The sequence below is a fragment of the Ascaphus truei genome, chromosome 7 (assembly GCF_040206685.1).
Source record: "Ascaphus truei isolate aAscTru1 chromosome 7, aAscTru1.hap1, whole genome shotgun sequence".
Classification (NCBI taxonomy): Eukaryota; Metazoa; Chordata; class Amphibia; order Anura; family Ascaphidae; genus Ascaphus; species Ascaphus truei.
In genome coordinates this window covers 14487547-14513093 of record NC_134489.1, presented here as the reverse complement: position 1 = coordinate 14513093, position 25547 = coordinate 14487547, and the positions used below count along the sequence as shown (strand labels likewise).

At 41.0% G+C, this 25547-nt stretch overlaps 1 protein-coding gene across 5 annotated transcripts in view; it reads right to left on the bottom strand.

Moving 5' to 3' along the window:
* Window positions 1-1260: 1260 nt before the first annotated feature.
* The window catches only part of LOC142498725 (cytochrome P450 2F2-like), a 70499-nt gene continuing 46212 nt past the window's right edge, over window positions 1261-25547 (bottom strand). For all 5 annotated transcript variants that reach the window (XM_075607049.1, XM_075607054.1, XM_075607050.1 and 2 more), the window contains exon 10: window positions 1261-1944. In XM_075607049.1, the coding sequence (XP_075463164.1) occupies window positions 1763-1944 (182 nt within the window). In that variant the 3' untranslated portion in view covers window positions 1261-1762. The remainder of the gene's footprint in view (window positions 1945-25547) is intronic.

Genomic DNA, 25547 nt, shown 5'->3' with positions numbered 1-25547 from the left:
ATTAGTCACATGATTGTAAATGATGACATGTGTGTTTTATACTATAGTGAACATATGAATTGTATTAATTCAACAATTCAGACAATTTAAATTCAGATGTGGTACACACATTATGAAATGTGATGTAATCATCAAATATACAACATTCCTGAATCCACAGTGAAAGCCACGCTGAGAAACAATATGATTAATTGCTCAAAAACAATTACTCAATCATGACATTTGTATGTTACATGTTCAGTCATGAAGGTGTTACATCAAAGAATTCATCTTTTATTTCTGTAAAGTTGTGTCTTAAGTTTGGATTCTTGTCAGGATGGTTGTTTTTGGTTGTCGGAAGTATTGCCCTTTAAATTAACCCCCTGCTATCATTTGCTGGTACACTCTAAAGTTAGGGCCATTCATGCAATGATATTAATTGTAATTCAATCATGTGTTCTCCTTCAATTACAAAGATTGTTAATCAGCTACGGGTGACACAAATATATTCACGCCAACATCTGTGGACCCCTAGACAGCAGCGAGGACCACCCCTGGACACCTCTGAGTGCTAATTAAATGTACTTTCTTTTGACAACTTAATGTATGTTAAAAAGTGAAATGCAGTATTATCCATATGTGGAGAATAGTAATTTTGCACTATACTGTACTGTATGTGTTATGCGGTTGTTAGAATTTTTATGGATAGTTCATTTTGGGGGTGGCACACGATTGCTACCGCATGCCAGCCGGGACCCCCGAATACTCGCTTGACCCACGGACACCTGCGGGACACCCGGCCTCTGTCGGGGGCCCCCGCGGGGTCAGCCGGGGACACCCACGCGGTTAGCCGTGGACACCCACCGGCCTGTTGAATGGGTTTTGCGCATGCAAAAATGTAAACAAAGAAATTTTTCTAAGTCCTGCTTTTTTTATCACCAGCCTTTAGCTGGTGAGCTTTATTCAGCGCAACTTTCACGTATGATCAGTTTGCATTGCTTAGTAAATCCCGCAGAAGGGCAGAATTCAGCGCAAACAGCTGATCGTACGAGCAAAGTTGGACTTTGAAAAAATTTCAAGAAAAAGTCAGTTTTAGAGCGCAAAGTGCTTGTTTGCGCGGCTTAGTGAATAGCGCTCGGCAGAACTTCACGTTCTAAGAGCACTTTGCGCTCTTAAAACGACTTATCACTGCTTAGTGCATAGCCCCCTGAGTCTTGCTACATCTGTATATTACTAAAAGGCAAACACATGTTCCCTTATAGACAGGACTCGACCCAGATGTAATTTCACATATTTAATGTTGTATACAATATTATGTCACAATATAGTGATATACAGTCCCATTCAATATAAGAATGACAATAAAGGCAGAAAGTAAAAAAGCTAAATGCTAAAAAAGACAGTGATTTTCAAGCAGGGTATCTTTAAATTAGTTAAATCACCCTCTATAGACTTTAACTGTAGCATTCTATTAAAATTACATTAATGAAGTCAACCATTAACATACATCTATTGACTTCATAGATATTAATAGAATCATCCTCTTATACATGATCAGTTTCCCCATAGACTTCAACAATATTACCCTCTAACACATCAGTTGCCTCAATAGACTTAATGGGATCGCCCATAAAAATGAGGTATTGCTTCCCCTTTCAAAACAAAGATTAATATTATGCAATAACTGTGCACTCCTTAGGCTAAACCCATGTGCCAAATAATGTTATAATCACATAATTAAAATCCACACAGAAGCAGGCGGGTTTATTAATTTTGCGTACTACTAGCGGGGTATTAGGCAGAGCTCATACGTGGGAGGGACATTTCCTAAACCAACCCCAATAGGAGCAGTGCTGATCTTCTCTGGTGCCACAAGGGATCTCAAAGTGAAGTTCTGCAAGATGATAGTGAAGAAAATGAAAAGTTCCATCATGGCTAAAATCTCACCAGGGCAGATCCTCTTACCTGGACAGAGAGAAAATAAGGTTACAGTATGGTGAGTAAGTAAAAGTGACAAATGCCCCTCAGTGTGCTAAGCAAACATGCAAGACATGCGTGTGTCTGCATGTCTTCCACAAGTCCCCAATGCTAATATACTGTACTTCATTTACTACATTGTAACATCTCATGCAGTGGATAAGCTACAGAGGATTATTGGTAAGGACATGTAAATGAACAGCCAAGCATGTTCTGATATGTAGACTATCACAATGTTTAAACTGCAGACACTCCGATTATGGCAAATAAACTCAGATTTTATATCACACTATTTTCCTTAAACTGCAATTTCCATAAAACATTGCATCTCTAAGCTTTCCCGGGCAATTTTTTAGGAATACAACTGTAATGGAAAATGCATACTGTACCTAATAATGAAAATCATAAACTGAATAATCAAAGAATTTGTGTACACAGTCATAATAATGAACACTGTATGATATTAAAAATGCATGTGGTGCTTTGTAACAACAAATACCCCAAAATATGGGGATGAATCTTCTAAAACAGGGGGCTCTGGAGCTAAAAATATATCACTTTATTCTATATCATACAAGAGAACAAAACAACACATCAGAAATAATATAAAAACAGTGTGACAATGCCTGCTATGTATATAAGGTGCACTATATCCAAAATAAATAGATAGAGCTAGAGAGAAGTGGCGTAAACAAGGCATACCCAAAGGATCCACATGTAAACAGCTTATGGACCTGATACTAAAGGCTACAGCAACAATCTACTGTTGCGACCCCTTTTATTCTCCAACATCAACGCATTTTTCCGGGATTTTTTTTCGAATGCTACGCACTTCACCGCGTTCATGCCGCATTCATGCCGCGGTTGATGCGCGGTTGATGCGCGGTTGATGCGTTTATTGAGAATGGTTCGGATTTAATAGGTTGCAATTCTTTGCGTGTCGCCAGATGGCAGATATTCATGAATTGTAATGCGCATGCGCTTCAGTAATGTGTCGACATGCAGGTGTTTCGTTTAAAAAAGATACCACAGTGGGCTATTCTAAATTGGCCTTGGGACTGAAGGAAGAGGTTACAATAATGTATCAATTTAGGCTTTTCATATTAAAGAAAGACAAACACCAGTTTCTGTTATTCTCCAGAGTCAGTCCCGCCGCCATGAGTTTACAAGTGCAGCCCGTGTTACAAAAACCCGACAGAACGTACGCTTATTTAATATGGGCCACGATTAATGCAACAGATGATAAGATGGCAACAGTTGTTCAAATTTATCAGTATTTTATCAAAAACTATGACTTTTACAAATTTTCGCCAGCTCCTCATGTGTGGAAGCGTGCAATAAGGAAAAAGTTATGTAGCGATCCATGATTTTAGCATGTTGATCCCGAATTTATTGGAGGGTATTGGTGTGTATCACCGGGTTTTTCCTGTATCTATGATCATGCATACTGCAAAAGGCGAAAGGTTGTGTTAAAACCAACTAAGAAACGACAGTCGCTGGCAAGCAATGCACCAGCCCCAGCACCGGCTTACAATAACGGTCCAACCGTCAGTGACAATCCTTGCTGTCTGTCCGCGCACGGATACCTGCAGCCTGAGACGGATTTCGCGTAAAGTTTCGAGCAAGCTTGCATGTACCTAAGCGATTTCCAGCCTCGTCAGCTGACTACAGGTGTAGTAGTCCCTGTCAACGACGTGTATGATCAAGAATACTGGACTGGCAGTGGCCCGGCGCAAGCTGATTGGGAAATTCTATGGTGAGTAATGTTGCCGTATTTTATTCTGTTTTTTTTATTTTGAAAATATCAGTGCGATTCAAAAGTCAAGCGATTCTACTGTAAGCAATATCATTGGCTGAGCGGCTTCTACAGTACTGTACAGTAGATACTGAACAATTGGTGGAACGCTAGGCGCATGCGCATGCGCATTGGAACCTTCTTGGAACGCATATACGTGTCATCACATCGACGGTTGGCGCATGCGCATGTGAACAGGAGACGCCCCCCGAGAAAATTATTGGTGGGACTGACTGGGAACTTCTTTGGGGGACTGACCATCACAGTAAAACTTTTATTTATTTTTTCCTCGGAAAAGAAAACTTTTTCATCTTATGCGGAGAACGGCAAATGGAGGGATTTCGATGGATACTATCGCTTCGTGTAACAATGCCTGCACATTGCAGAATCGGATTTAAAAAAACATGTACCGGAGTCTACAGTTTAGTGGCCGTTGTTATTAATTGAGATAGAATACCTGAAACGGTATGCTGATGTTTTCAGACCGTACTGTATACAATGCTTTTTTTAATATACGGTAACTGTATAATAAACCCGAGAAAATAAAAAGTATGCATTTATTCTACATGTATTTCAGTACATACAGTATGTGTCTTCATCAGTACATACAGTATGTATCTTGTATTTTTTTTTAATACTCTTGTGATGTACAGTACTGAGCATGCGTACAGTATATAGTACAGTATACACAATAGATAACAAAGAACAGATAATAACAAAACAGTAATTCCTTGGCGCACTGTCAGATATTAAACCTGGCAAAATGAATGCAGTCCCATGGCTTTGATGATGGTAAAATATTATGTCCACAGTCCACAGTGCTCGATTCTTTTGGATTAAAGACTGATCTGGGAATACAAAGACAGAACAACCATTGCGCAGTACCCTATGGTCAGTTCAGCTCTCCCCCACCGTTGCCAGCTACTTACTTAAAAGTAGATAAAAATGGGCCTCAAAAGGTATCTTTGCTTTCTTCACGGTTGGCTCCGACTGGATGTTGTGGCTGACAACGAAAGCCTCACTCCAAGCCCACGTCAGCGACACCACAAACCGTATAGAAAGAAAGATAGGCACCAATAGTGTGATACCGTACATTTATTGCTAAAAACAACAGGGTAAACAACAATGCACTCACATGCCGTTATGCCCTATAAGCAGCATACAACGTGCCGTAAGCTCACATGGGAGGATGCCGGGGTGATGCAGGAGGAGGCTGGAGTTGGCGTGAATCCCCGCTTCGTGGCCGCGACTCGGAGCGCCTCGTCCTTCCTCTGATGACGTCACCGCTGATCGACCCCTTCTCCTCTCCAAACGTATGCACGTTGTACCACGCACTGAAGGCTCCACCCTACGCGCATTTCGTGACTGCTGACGTCACTTCTTCAGGGGTAATGGAGCCGTGGGGGCACTAGATGTTAATTTATACACATGTGCATAATGTCCGTGGGATTCCCATTGGATAATTATCCACACTGGGAACTCCTACTGATTGCCCTCACATGAATAATAGAAGACAATCTGGTATACAGCTGACTTAACTATTTCATGTCTGGACAGTGACAAGACAATATCTTATACATTCTGCTATAATACAATTTGTGACTAATTCATGTCAGTATAACCGTACAGACCATAATTAATACACTCTGTTACAATACAATTATCAATAAAAAATACATCAATAAAAATCAAAATGAATATAAAAAATCAATAAAAAGTAGCTCACAATGTTGCGGTGGTTAATTGAATATGAACTAATAAGCGACTGGTAAGCTATCTCCTAACTATTGCCTAAATAGAGGACCCAGAGGTGGAAAGTGAAAAAATGCAGATTTGGTAGAATTAAAAAATGGTTAGCAGTATCTTTTAACAATAGGGTATGAACCTAGCTATCCTTTAAAAATGCTGCCAGGTCAAATTCTATGTTGAGACCTCTCGGGGTCATGGTTTTGAGGGTATATATCCAGTAGCTTTCGCGTCTGGATATAAGGTTTATTTTATCACCCCCTCTCCAATTCTGCTTAGGGCATTCAATCCCTTTGCAGATTAACCCTTCAGGGTTTTGACCATGCTTAGTTTTAAAGTGGCTGGAGACACTGTGTGTCTCCAGACCCTTTTTGATATTATAAACATGTTCTGCAAGACGTCGTTTCAATGGTCTACCTGTTCGCCCTACATATTGTAGTACACACGGGCACTCTAACAGGTAGACCACAAAAGGAGTCTTGCAAGAAATGAATGACTTAATGGGGAATTTATTCCCTGTAACATTGGATTTAAAGTTATTGCATTTGGAGCTGTAGCTACAACTGATGCACTTACCACATGTAAAGAATCCATCCAATTCTTTTAACCATATGGTATTTTGTGCTTTCATGGAATTAAATGGACAACTAGGGGATAGTTTTAGTTTTAAATTATCAGCTTTTTTAAAAACTATCTGAGGATACTTAGGTAGTATTGTTTTTAGTATTGCATCACCCCGTAAAATACCCCAGTGTTTTTTAATTATTTGTGTTATTTTATTAGACATTCCATTGTATTTGGTAATGAAGGGAATAAACTCAACTCCATCTGATTGTTTTGGTCTCTTATTATCCATACTGATAAGGTCATCTCTATTTGTATTTTTGACTGCCTCTAAGGCCCTCATAACCTTATTGTGGTTATATTCCCTATGAAAGAATTTATTTTTAAGTTCATTGGCCTGCATCTCAAATACTTCTGGTTGAGAGTAATTCCTTTTTGTTCTTAAAAACTGGCCCTTGGGAATATTGTTAATCCATCTATACTTATGATGGCTAGATGCCAAGAGGTAGATGTTTGCATCGACCTTTTTGTAAAATGTCTTGGTCTCAATGGACCCTTTCTCAATGAACAATGTTAAATCTAAAAAGTCTATGGTGGATGGGCTGGTATTAAATGTGAATTTAAGATTCATATTGGTATTGTTCAGATATTCTTTGAACTTCCCCAAGTCGTCTACACCTGTCAGAGCCAACCATGAAGAAAGCAAAGATACCTTTTGAGGCCCATTTGTATCTACTTTTAAGTAAGTAGCTGGCAACGGTGGGGGAGAGCTGAACTGACCATAGGGTACTGCGCAATGGTTGTTCTGTCTTTGTATTCCCAGATCAGTCTTTAATCCAAAGGAATCGAGCACTGTGGACTGTGGACATAATATTTTACCATCATCAAAGCCATGGGACTGCATTCATTTTGCCAGGTTTAATATCTGACAGTGCGCCAAGGAATTACTGTTTTGTTATTATCTGTTCTTTGTTATCTATTGTGTATGCTTTGTTGTACATGCCTTGTGGATAGGCTTGTTTTTTTATTCCTGAGGCAGCCATTCCCCAGTCTACCAAGTTAGTTTGTGGGGCATCACCTATAGGGTTTCCCCCAAAGGGGATTCTCTCTTGTATTTTAGAGCACTTATTCATTTCAATTAGTGTATAAGTTAGGTTAATAGGTTGAGCGCTGATTATATGTTTTAGTTTAATTTTTTCACCATATAGTACAGTATGCCTGGACAGTACTGTACATTCTAGAAACACTGTATTTTGTTTCAGTATCAAAGGAGACAATGGAACAATTTAAAACAAATCAACATTTTCTTTTATTGGTGGAGTAAGTACAAAAACATTTATTTACAAATACTGTTCAATGTAAAAACATTTTAAGTGCACCGCAATTCAAAACATCAACAGGTGTATGGTTTACTGCTAGTGAAAACATTTATATACAGAAAGTAAAAACATTTACAGTCAGTCAGTATGGTTTACAGTCACATGTTATAAAAAAAAATTCTTTATTCATAAAATATACAAAACGCAACATCTCCTTTATTAAAGTACAGCAAGTCAAAACATTTACAGTAGGATAGTGAGCAGAACAGTCAGTCAGGCCTGCACAACTCCAGTCCTCGAGGGCCGCAAACAGGCCCGGTTTTCAGGATAACCTTGAAAACTGGGCCTGTTTACTGTCCTCGGGGACTGGGATTGTGCAGGTCTTGTGCACAGTAAATAAAAACATTTATTTATTAATACAAGTTAAAACATACAACATCTCCTTTATTTAAGTACAGCAGGTCAAAACATGTACAGTACAGTACAGCACAACAGTATGGTGTTACCTGTTTTTAAAAAAAATCTTTATTCATAAAATATACAAAACGCAACATCTCCTTTATTAAAGTACAGCAAGTCAAAACATTTACAGTAGGATGGTGAGCAGAACAGTCAGTCGGGCCTGCACAACTCCAGTCCTCAAGGCCCGCAAACAGGCCCGGTTTTCAGGATAACCTTGAAAACCGGGCCTGTTTGCGGCTCTCGGGGACTGGAACAAAACATTTACAAAAAATAAACAAAAGTTGAACACTCGCGCAAATGTGTACCCCACCAGATTGTCCTTCCATGGCCGATGCCTTGTATGGCGCAAAATGCCATAATTGCAGTCTCGAACGCCTTTCATTAAAGGATCTGTAATTGAAAAAAAGGGCCGCAATTCCTCCAGAATAGTCTTTCTTAAATTGTCTGGAAGCGCCTGTTTTTCACGATTTCCTTCATGGTTCACTTTGAAGGCCCACTCGCAGTACATCAAGTAGGAGACGTGGTGCTTAAAAATTAACAAGGCCAAACTAATTGCCCATTTTGCAATTGCAACGCGGTGTGAGATCGCAGCATTATGGAAACAATCTGATATTCCAACCATCCCAAAGTTCGAAATCGAATTTGGTTCATTTGCCAGATGGAAAAGTTAACGAGTTTAGTTAACGACACTGGTGACAATTTCCTAAAAGTCTGGACACCCTGGCTGGAACAGACAGATGTCCCGGGGATAGAGAGGACCTCAATCTGGCTATGATAGTTGTAGATGCGTTCTCCTTGGGAGGGGCTTATGGGTCGTATTCTATATCCCTAAGATCCTATATAGCAGCATTATAATATTAGCAATTAGAGAAGCGACCCAGTCCACACATGTTCGGGGTCGGGCCTCAGATGCATCCACTACCACCTCACTCTTCATACCTCACCCCCAACCTTCCCCACCCCACCAAGACCTTCCCACTCCCCCCCTCATATTTTTTTTTGTGAGTGAGTCTTGTCTCCCCCTTTAAGTTTGGTTATAAGTGTCGGTTTGTCCTCTTTAGAAGGATCTCACTACTATTTTCTCAGTTGTTAAAATATTGTTTTCATACAAGACAAAAAAAGTATTCGATAATGTATTTTTTGCTGTTACAATGCAATAAAAATTTAAGTTAAATTTTTTTTTAACAAGGCATACTTGTAGGGTACACAAGCACTCATCACCCTATACTTCTCCCTGAGTGCCGGTGGCAGATCGCGCAGGATTATGTCGGGCACCGTATCGATGTAAGCGAATGTAGGTTGGTTTCTGGAAGCGGGTGTTCTTCTGTGAGCGGGTGTGCTTGTGGCAGCGGGTGAGGGTAGGTTGTATGGGAGGAAACATTCCTCCTGTCTTGGTCGCCGTGTTGTCTCCTGGCATGGTCTTGATGGGGTTGTCATGTTATCCTCCTCCTCAACGGCATACATGTACACAAAATCTTCTGGTGGAGGGGGTGCGCTTGGTGATGAAAGGTGGTCGAAGGTCCCATTCATCACATCCATGCCACCCTCCTGCTCCGGCGTTGGGGATACAGGGACATGAACTCTGAGCAAATTATTTATCCCCGCTATGTCAGTCTCTATCTTCTCCATCCGTCAATCCATCTTCTCTATCCGTTGATCCATCTTCTGCATCTGTTGATCAATATTTAGCATGGTCTCCAGAAGCAGATCTATATTTGCCAGATCTAGAGTTCCCTTGGATATCCACACTTATCCCATTCAGCATCTGGTCTAACGAGCTGCTTCTTGTGCTGTGGACATCTGGGTGGGTGGGTGCTACGGAGGATGAGATGGGGCAGCGTCGTCGAAGAGGGATGGAGAAAGTGACCTCTGGATTTCCGGGCGAGGAGCGGCAGAGTCGTCTAAGCTCAAAGGAGAAAGCGACCCATGGATTTCAGGGGCACCAGCGGCAGCGTCTTCGAAGAGCAGTGGCGAATATGGCCTGTGGGTTTCCGGGAGGGCGGAGGCAGCATCGAGGATGAGTAGTGGAGAAGACGGGCTGAAGATATCCGGGAGAGCGGAGGCAGAATCGTCGAAGTGTATTGGAGGAAGTGGTCTGCGGGTTTGATGGGTTGGCTGCCATTTGTTTTGCGTTGAGTGTACAGAACCGTATTTCTTCTTGACATAATATGGCTTACGTCTATTAAAACTCTTAGCCTTTGGGGTTAGCAGAAGGTTTTCTTTATTGGCCCTAGCCTGTCGCTTTGGCCTTGGCGTGGAAACGGCTGCCGACTTTCGCTTTTTCTGCATGAGAGGTGAGTGGGTTCCTGCGTCCGTAGAATCGGGGTTGATCCATGGAAGCAGATGGCACAATGCAGTATCTGGACAAGGGCAAGTTCAAATAGAGATCATCAAGTGGTGGGCTATGCAAAGTGTGTAACCTTTTATGCACGGCGACGAGGTACAGGTTTTGTAAGTGGGCGTACTCAAATGTGAGTCATTAACGTATAAATACACCATACATTTTGTGGATTCACTGCACATTGAATACACGTCGACTAAACATTGAATATACATTCTTGTGTTTGTATTTCTTTCTACTCGCAGCAATCCCTGTTAAAAAGATTTCAAAGGATCTCAGCATGAGAATTAAGGAGCGGACACCCAATTGCAGATATCCAATGCTGGTTAGCTGCTTTTGGCCCCGTTGTGCCATCAACCACTGTGTGCTATCATGCACATGGAAAAACCAAACAACGCACGAGGACACCAACGGTAACTAACGCATAAGTATATTTAAATAACTATATAATACAGTAAATCTATCATTGTTTATATTGCTGCATATTAATAGAACTTAATAATATATTGTGTAGATCTACTGTATCTAATTGTATAGTTATTTCGGTATATTTATATAACCACAGTATATATATTGTTTATATTGCTGCATATTTATAGAACAATATATTGTGTAGATCTACTGTTTCTAATTTTATAGTTATTTCGTTATATTTATATAACCACAGTATATATATTGTTTATATTGCTGCATATTAATAGAACAATATATTGTGTAGATCTACTGTTTCTAATTTTATAGTTATTTCGGTATATTTATATAACCACAGTATATATATTTTTTATATAGCTGTATTTTAATAGAACAATATATTGTGTAGATCTACTGTATCTAATTTTATAGTTATTTCGGTATATTTATATAACAACTGTATATATATTGTTTATATTGCTGCATATTTATAGAACAATATATTGTGTAGATCTATCTAATTTTATAGTTATTTCTGTATATTTTTATAACAACAGTATATATATTGTTTATATTGCTGCATATTAATTAATTAATTAATACCGGATTGTTGTTTTTCTGTACATTGTAGGGAGACAACTCTTCTCGTCGACAAAATAAGTTAGGAGAATGATGAGAAGAGTGCATTAAGGGTCAAATACACTCTGCAGGAAAATCACAATCTCACTGTATCTGAGACCAGCATAAAGAAGATGAGACGCAGAATTGGATGGAAATATGGACGTGTGAGGTTAGTACTGGACAGTACAGGAGGTAAAAGTGTTGTTTAAGAAACTGTACTGTACCTCTAAAATTATTTATTCCTTGTCATTACAGAGCGTACCCCATGATAAGGGACGTTAACAAAATCAAGAGAGTGGTCCAGGCCCAGGAATGGATCGACAGTGGAGAAACGTTCCAGGATTGCATCTTCACTGACGAGTCTACTGTTTCGCTGGAGAGATTTGCCACCTTTGCATTCCACAAAAAAGGTTGTATATCTATGAAGCCGGTTCCAAAACACCCAGTGAAGATGCATCTGTGGGGTGCCATCTCTAGGCGTGGACCAGGATGTATTGTCATCTTTGAAGGTAAAATAAGTCACACGCTTTTGCCTTATGCACTGTACTGTACTAGTGTGCAGTTTTTTGAGCACTTTTCTTTTCTTATTATAGGAATCATGAATAAAGCTTTCTTCCAAGACAAAATTGCACCTGAGATTGTGGCATATATCACACGTGAGTTCCCGGATGGTCACCGTTTCAACCAGAACAATGATCCGATCTACCAGAACAACGTTTCTACCAGAACACGTGTCAACAGTGCATATCCTTGAGCGCGGGATCAACTGGGTGAAGACGCCAGCGGAGTAAGTGCGGTAACCGTGTCTCATTTTTACCACTGTTTTTACTGTGTTCTGTATCTCTTAAACTACTTGTCCATTTTTTCCAATGACAGATCGCCAGACTTCAATCCGATCGAAATGGTCTGGCATCAGCTGAAGGACCATATCCGAAAAGTCATGAAACCCTCCAAAAAGGATGAGTTGGCGCAAGGCATACTGAGTTTTTGGAACGATGTACTCACTGTGGAACGCTGCAATAAATATATTGACCATATTGCGACTGTGTTGCCCATTGTGATCGCGCGTAATGGGCAAGCATCAGGAAGGTAGTATGGTATACTGAAGTACTGTAGTATTGTAAGTACAGTATGATACAGGTAAGTATGGCACAGATTTTTTTCTTTCCTAGTAGTCAGAGTATACAGTAGTTCCAGTATAGACTAGTTTGACAGTACTACGGTAACTGCATACTGTAATCCAATATGGAGTAGCTGTACAGTACACAATGCCATAATACAGTATGCACCTACAGTACAGTAACTGCTCAATTTATTTATTTCCAGAGAGAGCAGCACCAGCCATCTGGTTACAAAGTATTTAACAGTAGTCAGAGTATACAGTAGTTCCAGTATGCACTTGTTTGACAGTGCTAACAGCGTACTGTAGTCCAATATGGAGTAGCTACAGTATACAGTACACAATGCCATAATACTGTACAGTATGCACCTAACTGCTCAATTTCTTTCTTTCCAGAGATAGCAGCACCAGCCATCTGGTTCCAAACTATATAACAGAAGTCACAGTATACAGTAGTTCCAGTATAGACTAGTTTAACAGTACTACACAGCACACAATGCCATAATACAGTATGCACATAACTGCACTATTTTTTTGTTTTCTTGTCTTTTGAGGAAAAAAGGATGGACTGGGAGAGAGGGGGGGGGGTGTCATGTACAGTCTGTGAACTGTTTGTACAATTAAGTGTACAGTATCTAAACTGCAGTAATGATGTACACAAAACCACTCCTCTCTCAATTAACTACTGTACTGTACACAGAATGAGGAAGAAGATAAAGACGGAAAAAATTATATTACTATATATATATAAATTATATATTATATATTATTAATTAATATTATTATCAATGTGCATTATTCATGTTTATCCACCGGCCCTCAATTTCTATCTGACAGAAGAATGCGTTATGTTTTATTCATGATTATTTTTATATCTGTTTTTTTTGGTTCCTGATAAAATAAAATAAATATTTATTTACATTCGTGATAAACATAATCATTGACAACAACCACCCCCCCCCCCACACACCTACACCACACCAAAGAAAAAGAATGAATGACAAAACAACATGAATCAGTTAATGTTTTTTTAACTCTCAATTCTCACAATGCTGTGCAAAGCAGATTTACAGTGGCGACACACTTTATTCTAACTAGGCTAGCTCTGCGAATTTCAGATTATCCCGGTTATGTGCGGTTTTGTGTCATTTTCGCCTGGAGTGTATTGCGTTATTTTCGTGCCCGTGATTTAAGCATTTTATTCCCGCTGTCTGCAATTCTGCAATGCCATGTAAAAACTCATGGGGGCGTTTGCGAGCTGTTGTCTTTGAAGTCTAATACCTTCGTGGTTCAACCTACATCAGTACACAGTCTGTGCGTGCGCGCGCAGTAATAGTAAAATTGCATATTTAATTTATTTTAAAGTACAGTACATGCTCGGACCCTGTTGGGGTGAAGTGAGGGAGTTCCTAACATCTGGGGGCAAAATGAATTTTATTTCTAGGTGCCCTAGAACAGAAGTTCCCATGCCAATTATCCGTGAACTTGACCGAGGCCCTAAGTAGTTCCAACGCCAATTGCGCGAATATAATTTAAAATAATCCGTTCTGTGGGTCTGAGCGGGTTGAAATTCGCCTGGTCCTCTTGCGGAAGGACCCTTGCCATAGTAGCTAAATATCAGCCTTCCACGACCCCCGGAACCGGAGATACCAAAAGACAGTTTAAAAGCACATTATCAAAGTGGCTTTTTTTTCTGCCATGCAAGTCAATGGCAGAAACCTAAATTTTAACATTACCCTGACTCCGTTCTGTTGCCACGAGAGGGTCACAATTTGCCATGCAATCCTGCCGCAACTAGGACTACATGGTGACTGAATCTGAGCCCTCTAGGTTGTACAGAACCGGAGTTGTGGGTTCCGGGTTTCTGCTCATTCTGACTTAGCCGTTTCAAAGCTTTCTCTGCCATTACGCTCAATGGTAGGACCATCCACACCGGCGTGACCCTTTCTCGCCGCCATTACTGCTCGGACCCTGTTGGGGTCAAGTGAGGGGGTTCCTAACATCTAGGGGCAAAATGAATTTTATCTCTACAGTGGCGACACAGTTTATTACACTGCGGCCAGATCCGCAAGCCAGGAGATTTCCCGGCTTGCTAGTGGCCGCCCCTCGGCGTGCCGCGCGTCATAGACGTGCGGTCACGCGTCTTCGGGAGCCTGCGCCCCCTGCACGCGCATCCAGGGCTCCCCGAGGGAGCCCTGGTGTCCCGCGATCGCGGGACGGCGGCAGGGGGTTCCGGGGGACCCGGCGGACCCGGCAGCGGTAGGGAGAGCGCCCCGATCGGAGGGCGCTCTTCCTCTGCTTCGGCGCGCGCCCGTCACCCTCGGGCGCGCGCCAGGCTACTGCTGCGGCCAAGAACGGGCAAATGCTCGAATAAACTTGGCCGCAGCAGTAGGTGCCCTAGAACAGAAGTTACCACGCCAATTGCCCTAGTTCCCACGCCAATAGCCCTAGTTCCCACGCCAATTGCGCGCTCATTGCTCTTTTTTTACAATGTTGCCGATCTTGTGGCTTTGCGGTCTGGCAGTAAAAAAACAGTGCAGCAAGCATTGACATTCTAGAAACACTGTATTTTGTTATACAGTACAGTACTATCAAAGGAGCAAATGGAAACAATGTACAGTACAGTAAGACAAATTAACATGTTCTTTTCTTGGTGCAGTCAGTTCAAAAACATTTATTTACAAATACAATGTTGAAGCATTTTAAGTAACATCTCCTTTATTAAAGAAACACAGTACTGTATACAGTACTCTGCAGTGGGATGGTGCGCAACACTGTCAGTCAGACCTGCACCAGTTCAGTCCTAGAGGGCAGCAAACAGGGCAGGTTTTCAGGGCAACCTTGAAAACCGTGCCTGTTTTCGGCCCTCAGGGACTGGAGTTGTGCATGTCCTGTGTAAAAAAACACACAACAACATCTCCTTTTTTAAGTACAGCGGGTACTGTAGGGCAAAACATGTACAGTACAATACAGTTCAGCACAACAGTATGGTCTCACTGAAAGTCTTCCACATTGTCCATCCATGGCCGATTCCTTGCATGGCGCAAAACGCCATTAATGCAGTCTCTAATGCCTTTCAATACAGGATCTGTAACTGCATAAAAGCGACGCATTTCTTCCACAATGTTTTTCCTTAAATTGACAGGAAGCGCCTTTTTTACGCGATTCCCATTGTAGTTCACTTTGAGCACCCACTCGCAGTACAACGAGTAGGGAACATGGTGCTTAAAAATGAACAAGGCATACTTATGGGGTGCACCAGCACTCTTCACCCTATAATTCTCCCGGAGCTTCGGTGGCAGATCGCACAGGGTGATGTCGGGCACCGTTTCGATGCAAGCGGGTGTAGGTCTTTTGGGAACGGGTGTGCTTGAGGCGGCGGGCGATGGTAGGTTATCTGGGAGGAAGCTTTCCTCCGGTCGTGGTCGCCGTGTTGTCTCCTGGCGTGGTCTTGACGGGGTTGTCATGTCCTCCTCAACGGCATACATGTACACTACATCTTCTGGTGGAGGGGGTGCGCTTGGTGATGGAAGGGGGTCAAAGGTCCCATTCATCACATCCATGTCACCCCCCTGCTCCGGCGTCGGGGAAACAGAGGCATTAGCACCGAGCAAATAATGTATGCCCGCTATGTCAGCCTCTATCTTCTCCATCCGTCGATCCATCCGTTGTTCCATTTGTTGCATCTGTTGCTCCACATTTAGCATGGTCTCCAGAAGCAGATCTATCTTTGCTAGAAAAATAGAATTCCCGGGGAGATCCACACTTATCCCATTCAGCATCCGGTCTAACGAGCTGCTTCTTTTGCGTGGCGTCAGGACATCTGGGGGGATGGGTGCAACGGAGGATGAGATGGGGGTTCCATGGACAGAAGCGGCATCGATGGAGAGTGGAGGAGGTGACCTGTGGGTACCCGGTAGAGGAGAAGCGGCAGCGTCATCGAAGAGGGATGGAGAAAGTGACCTTTGGATTTCCGGGCGAGAAGCAGAGTCGTCCAAGAGTAAAGGAGACAGTGACCCGTGGATTTCAGAGGCGGCAGCGTCATCAGATGGAACCAGAGAATATGGGGGTGGAGAAGACGGGCTGAAGATTTCCGGGACAGCTGCAGCAGAGTCGTCGAAGCATATGGGAGGAAGTTGTCTGCAGATTCGATGGGTTGGCTCCCATTCGTTTTGTGTCGAGAGTACATCACCGTATATCTTCTTCACATAATGAGGCTGACGTCTAAGAAAACCCTTAACCTTTGGGGTCAGCAGAAGGTTTTCTTTATTGGCCTTAGCCTGTCGCTTTGCCCTTGGCGTGGAAACGTCAACCGCCTTTCGCTTTTTCAGCTTGACAGGCACGGCAGAGGTTAGTGGGTTCTTGCGTCCATAGAATCGGGGCTGCTCCATGGAAGCAGGTTGCACAATGCAGTATCTGGACAAGGGCAAGTTCAGATAAAGATCATCGAGTGGTGGGCTATGCAAAGTGTGTAACCTTTTATGCATGGCGACCAGGTACAGGTGTTGAAAGTGGGCGTACTATAATGTGAGTCATTACCGTATAAATACACCATCCATTTTGTGTATTGACTGCACATAGAATACACATCGACTAAACATCGAATATACATTCTTGTGTTTGTATTTCTTTCTACTCGCAGCAATGCCTGTTAAAAAGATTTCAAAGGAGCTCAGCATGCGAATGAAGGAGATGTACACGAGCGGACACCGAATTGCTGCTATCCAGCGTTGGTTAGCTACAGTACCGACACACTTTATCCGAGTGTGGTCGGTACCGCAAGCCGGGAAATCTCCCGGCTTGCTAGTGGCCGCCCCTCGGCGTGCCGCGCGTCATAGACGCGCGGTCACGCGTCATCGGGAGCGTGCGCCCCCTGCACGCGCGTCCAGGGGCTCCCCGAGGGAGCCCTGGTGTCCCGCGATCGCGGGACAGCGGCAGGGGGTTCCGGGGGACCCGGCGGACCCGGCAGCGGTAGGGAGAGCGCCCCGATCGGAGGGCGCTCTTCCGCTGCTTCGGCGCGCGCCCGTCACTCTCGGGCGCGCGCCAGGCTATTGCTGCGGCAGAGAACGGGCAAATGCTCGAATAAACTCTGCCGCAGCAGTACTTCTGACCTCGTTGTGCCATTAACCACCGTGTGTTATCATGCATACGGAAAAAACAGAGACCCCAAAAGGGCACCAAGGGTAACAAACGCGTAAGTATATTTATAAAACTTAACAACAAAAAAAATATAGAAAACTGTACGTACTGTACTGTTCATACAGTACAGTACATCTACAGTACAGTTCTGTATCTAATGTAATACTGTTGTTATTTCTGTTGATTTATATTACAACATAGTTTGACTATTTATATGTATAGTACAGCAGTATACATTTTTTGTATATTTCTATTTATCTTACAACGGTATACATAGGATGTATATTTATATTTATATTACAACAGTATATTTATTTTGTATATTTATATTTATAGTACAACAGTATATATATTTTGTCTATTTATATGTATAGTACAGCAGTATACATTTTTTGGATATTTCTATTTATCTTACAACGGTATATATAGGATGTATATTTATATTTATGTGAAAAAGAAAAAATGTGAACAAGCGCTAAAGACTAAAACACCAGTGTGACAAGTACAATATATATATATATATATATATATATATATATATATATATATATATATATATATATATATATATATATATATATATATATATATATATATATATATATATATATATATATATATATAAAGGCTGCCTAGTAATACTGTCAGTACTAACAGAAAAAGTGAAAACAAAGAAAAACCTGGTGCCAAAAGTTCATTGGATAATCCTGTACTTCTCAGGGGATCAGCACACTTGCTTGACAGGCCATGTAGGGGAAAAAATACAAACAGACACAAATCATAGTGCAACACTGTAGGGTTAAAACAGGTCTACACTAATACACACACTGCACATATAACATAGAGACTCCTAGTGACTATAAAAACTATTTATTAAATAAAAAGAACTATGCCATAAAATGGTATGGACAAATGAGAACACCGCTGGTCATCCAGATGGGAAAAATCAGAGCCCTACTTACAAGCAGCAAGGCAAATACAGGCAATGCAACAAAGAGTCCTCTGGGTGCTGCTGATGTCTTTGCAGAGATGTGATTCCTGCTGCACCGCGACTCTCATGCTGACTCTACCTCCAGGGGTTAACAGGAACAGTGGCAGTGTCAGAGGCCCGCTCATGGGGCTCACAGCTCTACTCCACGTGAGGCTGCTCTCCTCACTTCCTCCTCCGGTTACACAGGCTGTCTCAGAGAGTGCCCGTGCCCTTAAAGGGACAGTACAAGCGTCCTGTATGCCAAGAACTGACGGCTGCAATGGGGCTCAAATGTGACCAAGTGTCCCAAAAAGTCCAATACCAAACTCAAAGTGACTGTGTCACCTGCCCTACGCGTTTCGTGGATGTTACTCCACTTCCTCAGGGGCTACAAAGACTGACACTGAATGACATATACATATACCCTAACCAATTAAAAATTAATTGCTCGTGCTATGGCGGCGCTACATAGATGACGTTATTTTTATTTGGGATGGGGAACTGGATCTATTAGATCAATTCATTTTGTACCTTAATGACAATAACAGAAATTTGAAACTAATATGCCAATATGATAAAACCACCATTAACTTTTTGGATTTAAATATTAGTATTGTTGATGACCACATTCATACACAAACATTTTTAAGCCTGTACAGGCCAACAATTATGTTATGGCCAACAGCCATCACAATCCGCAATGGATTAGGAATATTCCGAAAGGACAATTCATCCGATTTAGGCGCAACTGCTCCAGGTTGGAATCTTTTGTAGAGCAGGCGGATGAACTCAAAAATAAGTTTCTAGATCAGAATTATCCCATAGACGAACTAGAGAATACTATCTCTTTAGTTCAATATATGGACAGGAACAAACTCCTGGAATATAAGGACAAAGGGGACAGCCAAGGGAAAAATAATATTTCCTTTATAACACAATATAATGCTATGGCCCCCAAAATAAGGAATATTTTTGCCAAACATTGGCCTACATTGTTGCAGGATGCAACTTTGTCACAGATACTAACACCACAGCCATCTATTGTTTTTAAGAAAGCTGGTAACTTTAGGAACAAACTGGCACCTAGTTACCCTTTAAACCAAGGTGAAATAAAAATGAACATCAATCAGGTTAAAAATGGGTTTAAACCATGCAGTAAATGTATAGCCTATAAGTACAGCTGTTATAGCACAGAATTCAAATCTAATGTCACCGCCATAAACTACAAAATCATGTCACATATTTCATGTAAGTCGGAGTTTGTCATTTATATGTTGCAGTGTCCTTGTGGTCTGCAATATGTGGGTCGCACTGGTCGTACGTTTCAAAGACGTATATATGAACATATCTACAACATCAAAAAGGGTTTAACATCACACAGTGTGTCCCACCACTTTTTGGTACATCATGGCAAAAATCCAAAGGGCCTTATCTGTCAACCTATTGAATTGTGTACACCCAATTGGAGAGGTTGTAATAACATTCAACACATCAATAGGAGGGAGGCCTTTTGGATCTATGAACTTAAGACTTTATCCCCATATGGGCTCAATATTGATTTTGAACTGGGCTCCTTTTTAGGTAGATGAGATGGTTCAAACAAACATTAAGTTAAGTGCAACCATTACTTAATGGATGACACCTTATCCATTTGACTCTGTACCAGCAGCAGCATATTAAGTGGCTTAAGCAGGTTTGTTTATCCTTTGGCCACAATTTGGCATTTTGGTATATATCAATGCCTATCATGATATTACATCTGGCCTCAATTTTGGGATATACGGTTATCAGTTGATATCTGAATGTTTTTAATGTTGTTTAATGTATTGTATGTATATTATGTTGTTAGAGACGTAGTGATTTGATATTAATGACATGCAGGCTATACAGCCTAATTGGGCAATTAATTTTTAATTGGTTAGTGTATATGTATATGTCATTCAGTGTCAGTCTTTGTAGCCCCTGAGGAAGTGGAGTAACATCCACGAAATGCGTAGGGCAGGTGACACAGTCACTTTGAGCTTGGTATTGGACTTTTTGGGACACTTGGTCACATTTGAGCCCCATTGCAGCCGTCAGTTCTTGGCATACAGGACGCTTGTACTGTCCCTTTAAGGGCACGGGCACTCTGAGACAGCCTGTGTAACCGGAGGAGGAAGTGAGGAGAGCAGCCTCACATGGAGTAGAGCTGTGAGCCCCACAAGCGGGCCTCCGACACTGCCACTGTTCCTGTTAACCCCTGGAGGGAGACTCAGCACGAGAGTCGCGGTGCAGCAGGAATCACATCTCTGCAAAGACATCAGCAGCACCCAGAGGACTCTTTGTTGCATTGCCTGTATTTGCCTTGCTGCTTTTAAGTAGGGCTCTGATTTTTCCCATCTGGATGACCAGCGGTGTTCTCATTTGTCCATACCATTTTATGGCATAGTTCTTTTTATTTAATAAATAGTTTTTATAGTCAATAGGAGTCTCTATGTTATATGTGCAGTGTGTGTATTAGTGTAGACCTGTTTTAACCCTACAGTGTTGCACTATGATCTGTGTCTGTTTGTATTTTTTCCCCTACATGGCCTGTCAAGCAAGTGTGCTGATCCCCTGAGGAGTACAGGATTATCCAATGAACTTTTGGCGCCAGGTTTTTCTTTGTTTTCATATTTATATTTATATTATAACAGTATATTTATTTTGTATATTTATATTTATAGTACAACAATATATATATTTTGTCTATTTATATTTATAGTATAGCAGTATAAATTTTTTGTATATTTCTATTTATCTTACAACGGTATATATAGGATGTATATTTATATTTATATTACAACAGTATATTTATTTTGTATACTTATATTTATAGCACAACAGTATATATATTTTGTCTATTTATATTTATAGTACAGCAGTATACATTTTTTGTATATTTCTATTTATCTTACAACGGTATATATAGGATGTATATTTATATTTATATTACAACAGTATATTTATTTTGTATATTTATATTTATAGTACAACAGTATATATATTTTGTCTATTTATATTTATAGTACAGCAGTATACACTGGCGACACACTTTATTCGAGCTTGGCTAGTCCCACGAATTCGGGTATACCCGGGTGTATTGAGGTTTGTGACTGTTTTCTGCCCGAGTGTATTGAGTTATTTTCAAGGCAGGGATTGAAGCATTTTATTCCCTCTGGCTGCAATACTGCACAGTATATATATATATACTGCATTACAATTCATGAATTTATGCCATCTGGTAGACACGCGAAGCATTGCAGCCTATTAAATCCTAATCATTATCATTTAACAGATCAGCCGCCCATCAGCCAGGCATGAACCCAGGCTGGGAAGGCAAATGCAACGGGGCTTGTCAGAGGTGAGGAGCGGCGCATTCCAGGTATCTGCCAGGTACATACCGGGTATTTGCTCGAATAAAGTGTGTCGGTGCAGTACATTTTTTGTATATTTATATTTACTGTATATTACAACATATTAATAAAACAATATATTTTCTTTACATTGTAGGGAGACAACTCTTCTGGTGGACAAAATAAGTGAGGAGAATGATGAGAGGAGTGCATTAAGGGTTAAAAACACTCTGCAGGAAAAGCACAATCTGACTGTATCCAAGAGCAGCATAAAGAAGATGAGACGTAGCATTGGATGGAAATATGGACGTGTGAGGTTAGTACTGGACAGTACAGGAGGTAAAAGTGTTGTTTAGCAAACTGTACTGTACTGCACTGTGCCGCTAAAATTTTTTATTCCTTGTCATTACAGAGCGTACCCCATGATACGGGACGCAAACAAAATCAAAAGAGTGCTCCAGGCCCAGGCATGGATCGACAGCGGGGAGACTTTCCAGGATTGCATCTTCACTGATGAGTCTACTGTGTCGCTGGAGAGATTTGCAAGTTTTGCGTTCCACAAAAAAGGCTGCATATCTATGAAGCCGCGGCCAAAACACCCTGTGAAGCTGCATGTGTGGGGTGCCATCTCTAGGCATGGACCGGGATGCATTGTCATCTTTGAAGGTAAAATTTATCAAATATAATGTCGCCTAATGCACTGTACTTGACTAGTGTTGCCTTACCGTATGTACTGTACTGTACTATTTTGCAGTTTTTTGAGCACTTTTCTTTTCTTGCTATAGGAATCATGAATAAAGCTTTCTTCCAAGACAACATTGTGCAATACATCACACGCGAGTTCCCCAATGGTCACCGCTTCTACCAGGACAACGATCCCAAGCACACCGCGTCAACGGCGCATATCCTTAAGCGCGGCATCAACTGGGTGAAGACGCCAGCGGAGTAAGTGCAGTAGACCGTGTCCCATTTTTGTTCCCCACTGTTTTTAGCTCTTAAACCAATTGTCCTTTCTTTCTAATGACAGATCGCCAGACTTCAATCTGATCGAAATGGTCTGGCATCAGCTGAAGGACCATATCCGGAAAGTGGCGAAACCCTCCAAAAAGGACGAGTTGTTGAAAGGCATAATGAGTTTTTGAAACAATGTACTCACTGTGGAACGCTGCAATAAATATATAGACCATATTGCCACTGTGTTGCCCATTGTCATCGTGCGTAATGGGCAAGCATCAGGAAAGTAGTACTGTGCTGTAGTATTGTAAGTACAGTATGATACAGGTAAGTATGGCACAGATTTTTTCTTTCCAGATAGTAAGAGTATACAGTACAGTAGTTAGTTTTTTCTTTACAGAGAGAGCAGCACCACACCAGCCATCAGGTTACAGTAAAGTACATAGATTTTAACAGTAGTCAGAGTATACAGTAGTTACAGTATACAGTAGACTAGTTTGACAGTACTACAGTACAGTAACTGCCTACAAACTGCTCCATTTTTTCTTTCCAGAGAAAGCTGCACCAGCCACCTACAGTAGTTCTACACATCACACAATGCCATAATACAGTACAGTACAGTAACTGCACTAATTTTTGGTTTCCTTGTCATTTCAGGAAAAATGGTGGCCTAGGGGGAGGTGGGGGTGTTGTGTACAGTCAAATCTGCTTGTACAGTCAAATGTACAGTATATACACTGGCGACACACTTTATTCGAGCTCGGCTAGTCCCACGAATTCGGGTATACCCGGGTGTATTGAGGTTTGTGACTGTTTTCTGCCCGAGTGCATTGGGTTATTTTCCAGGCAGGGATTGAAGCATTTTATTCCCGCTGGCTGCAATACTGCACAGTATATATATATACTGCATTACAATTCATGAATTTATGCCATCTGGTAGACACGCGAAGCATTGCAGCCTATTAAATCCTAATCATTATCATTTAACAGATCAGCCGCCCGTCAGCCAGGCATGAACCCAGGCTGGGAAGGCAAACGCAACGGGGCTTGTCAGAGGTGAGGAGCGGCGCATTCCAGGTATCTGCCAGGTACATACTGGGTATTTGCTCGAATAAAGTGTGTCGGTGCAGTAAACAGCAGTAATGATTTACACAAAACCTCTCCTCTCTCAATGAACTACTGTACTGCAAACAGAATGAGGAAAAGATAAAGACGGAAAAAATAATATTACTATACAGTATATAGTATATATATTATACAGTACATTACAGTACTGTATATACTGTAGTATTAAATAATATTCTTATAAATGTGCATTACTCATGTTTCCCCAAATGTTTTCCAAATGGTTATCCAATTTCAAGCTGCCAAAAGAACTTAATAAAGACTGCATTATGTATTATTCCTGATTATTTTTATATTTGTATTTTTTGGTTCCTGATAAAATAAAATAAATATTTATTCACTTTATTGCGAATCATAATCATTGACAGCCACCCCTACAGTGCACCAATGAATATTTTTTTTTCCAGACTTGAACTTCCACATGATTGCGAAGTTATATACGCATGTGCATTAATCATCAACTAGGTCCCTTCCCAAAGAGGCTTACATGCAGGCGCTGAAATGTGACACCAGGCTCTGTACGTTATACACGCAGGACTGTGATGACAGTTTTGGGATGATTGAAGCCTGAAAGCCATCTGGCTGGGAGAGGTGTACTGAACTGTAGATAAGAAGTTGAAATAGTACTTTAGCTGTGTGTGTGCCTGGGCGAGAGGGAGAGCGCTTTATGCGCCTAAATGTGATACTGTAACACGCCTATGTGTTTCAACAATGTTCAAATGAGACATACAGTACTGTACGGTACACGCATAATATAAAAAGAGTATGAAAACAAGTAAAAGTAGAAGTACTGATTACAAAATACTGTAATACAGTACATACAGTACTGTATAGAAATATGATAATTTTATATTCGAAGAAGACGCAACGCTATATTTTTGTAATACTGTATACTATAAATCCTCCATTTTACAAATACTGCGTGCGGACACACAGACATAATGCATTATTCATGCATTAGACATGCATTAGACTTATTAGACTTTTAAGACAACAGCTCGCGAAAGCCCATCTTTGTTTTTAGATGGTATTGCAGTATACGCAGACAGCGCTAAAAATCCGAGCGCTAAAATACCGAAATGCGCTACGGAAAAAAAGAAAATATACCGCATATGGCCACGGTTATCAGAGCGCCGCGGATCCGGCCGCATTAGGATAAAGGCGGCCACAGCTGTACAATAGATTTGTTCAAAAATAGTTTGGACATATTTTTAGAAAGAAAAGGTATATAGGGATATACCTAATAAGTAAATATGGTAAGGATGTTGATCGAGGGAGTATTCTGATTACCAATACAAATATAGAATAAAGTATCTGTCGTCTATATATTTAGCATAGGTTGGATTTGATGGACGTACTGTGTCTTTTTTCAACCTCATCTACTAAATAACTATGTAACATCCAAATGTATACATGTTTGTTTGTGGAATTCATTGATTATTCAATGGTAAAAGGGAGCAAGAAAATATAAAAATAGTTGTACAGTACTCTGAACGTGTAAATAAAAAAAGTAGTGCTACTCTAGATGTGTGAATAAAAAAGTATCGGCACACTGGATATAAAAATATAAATGTAGGTATACTCAGTATTCTGCAGTACTTAATTATTTTGACCAGAGAATCCACAGGGTATGGCAGTTCTCAGCTTTCA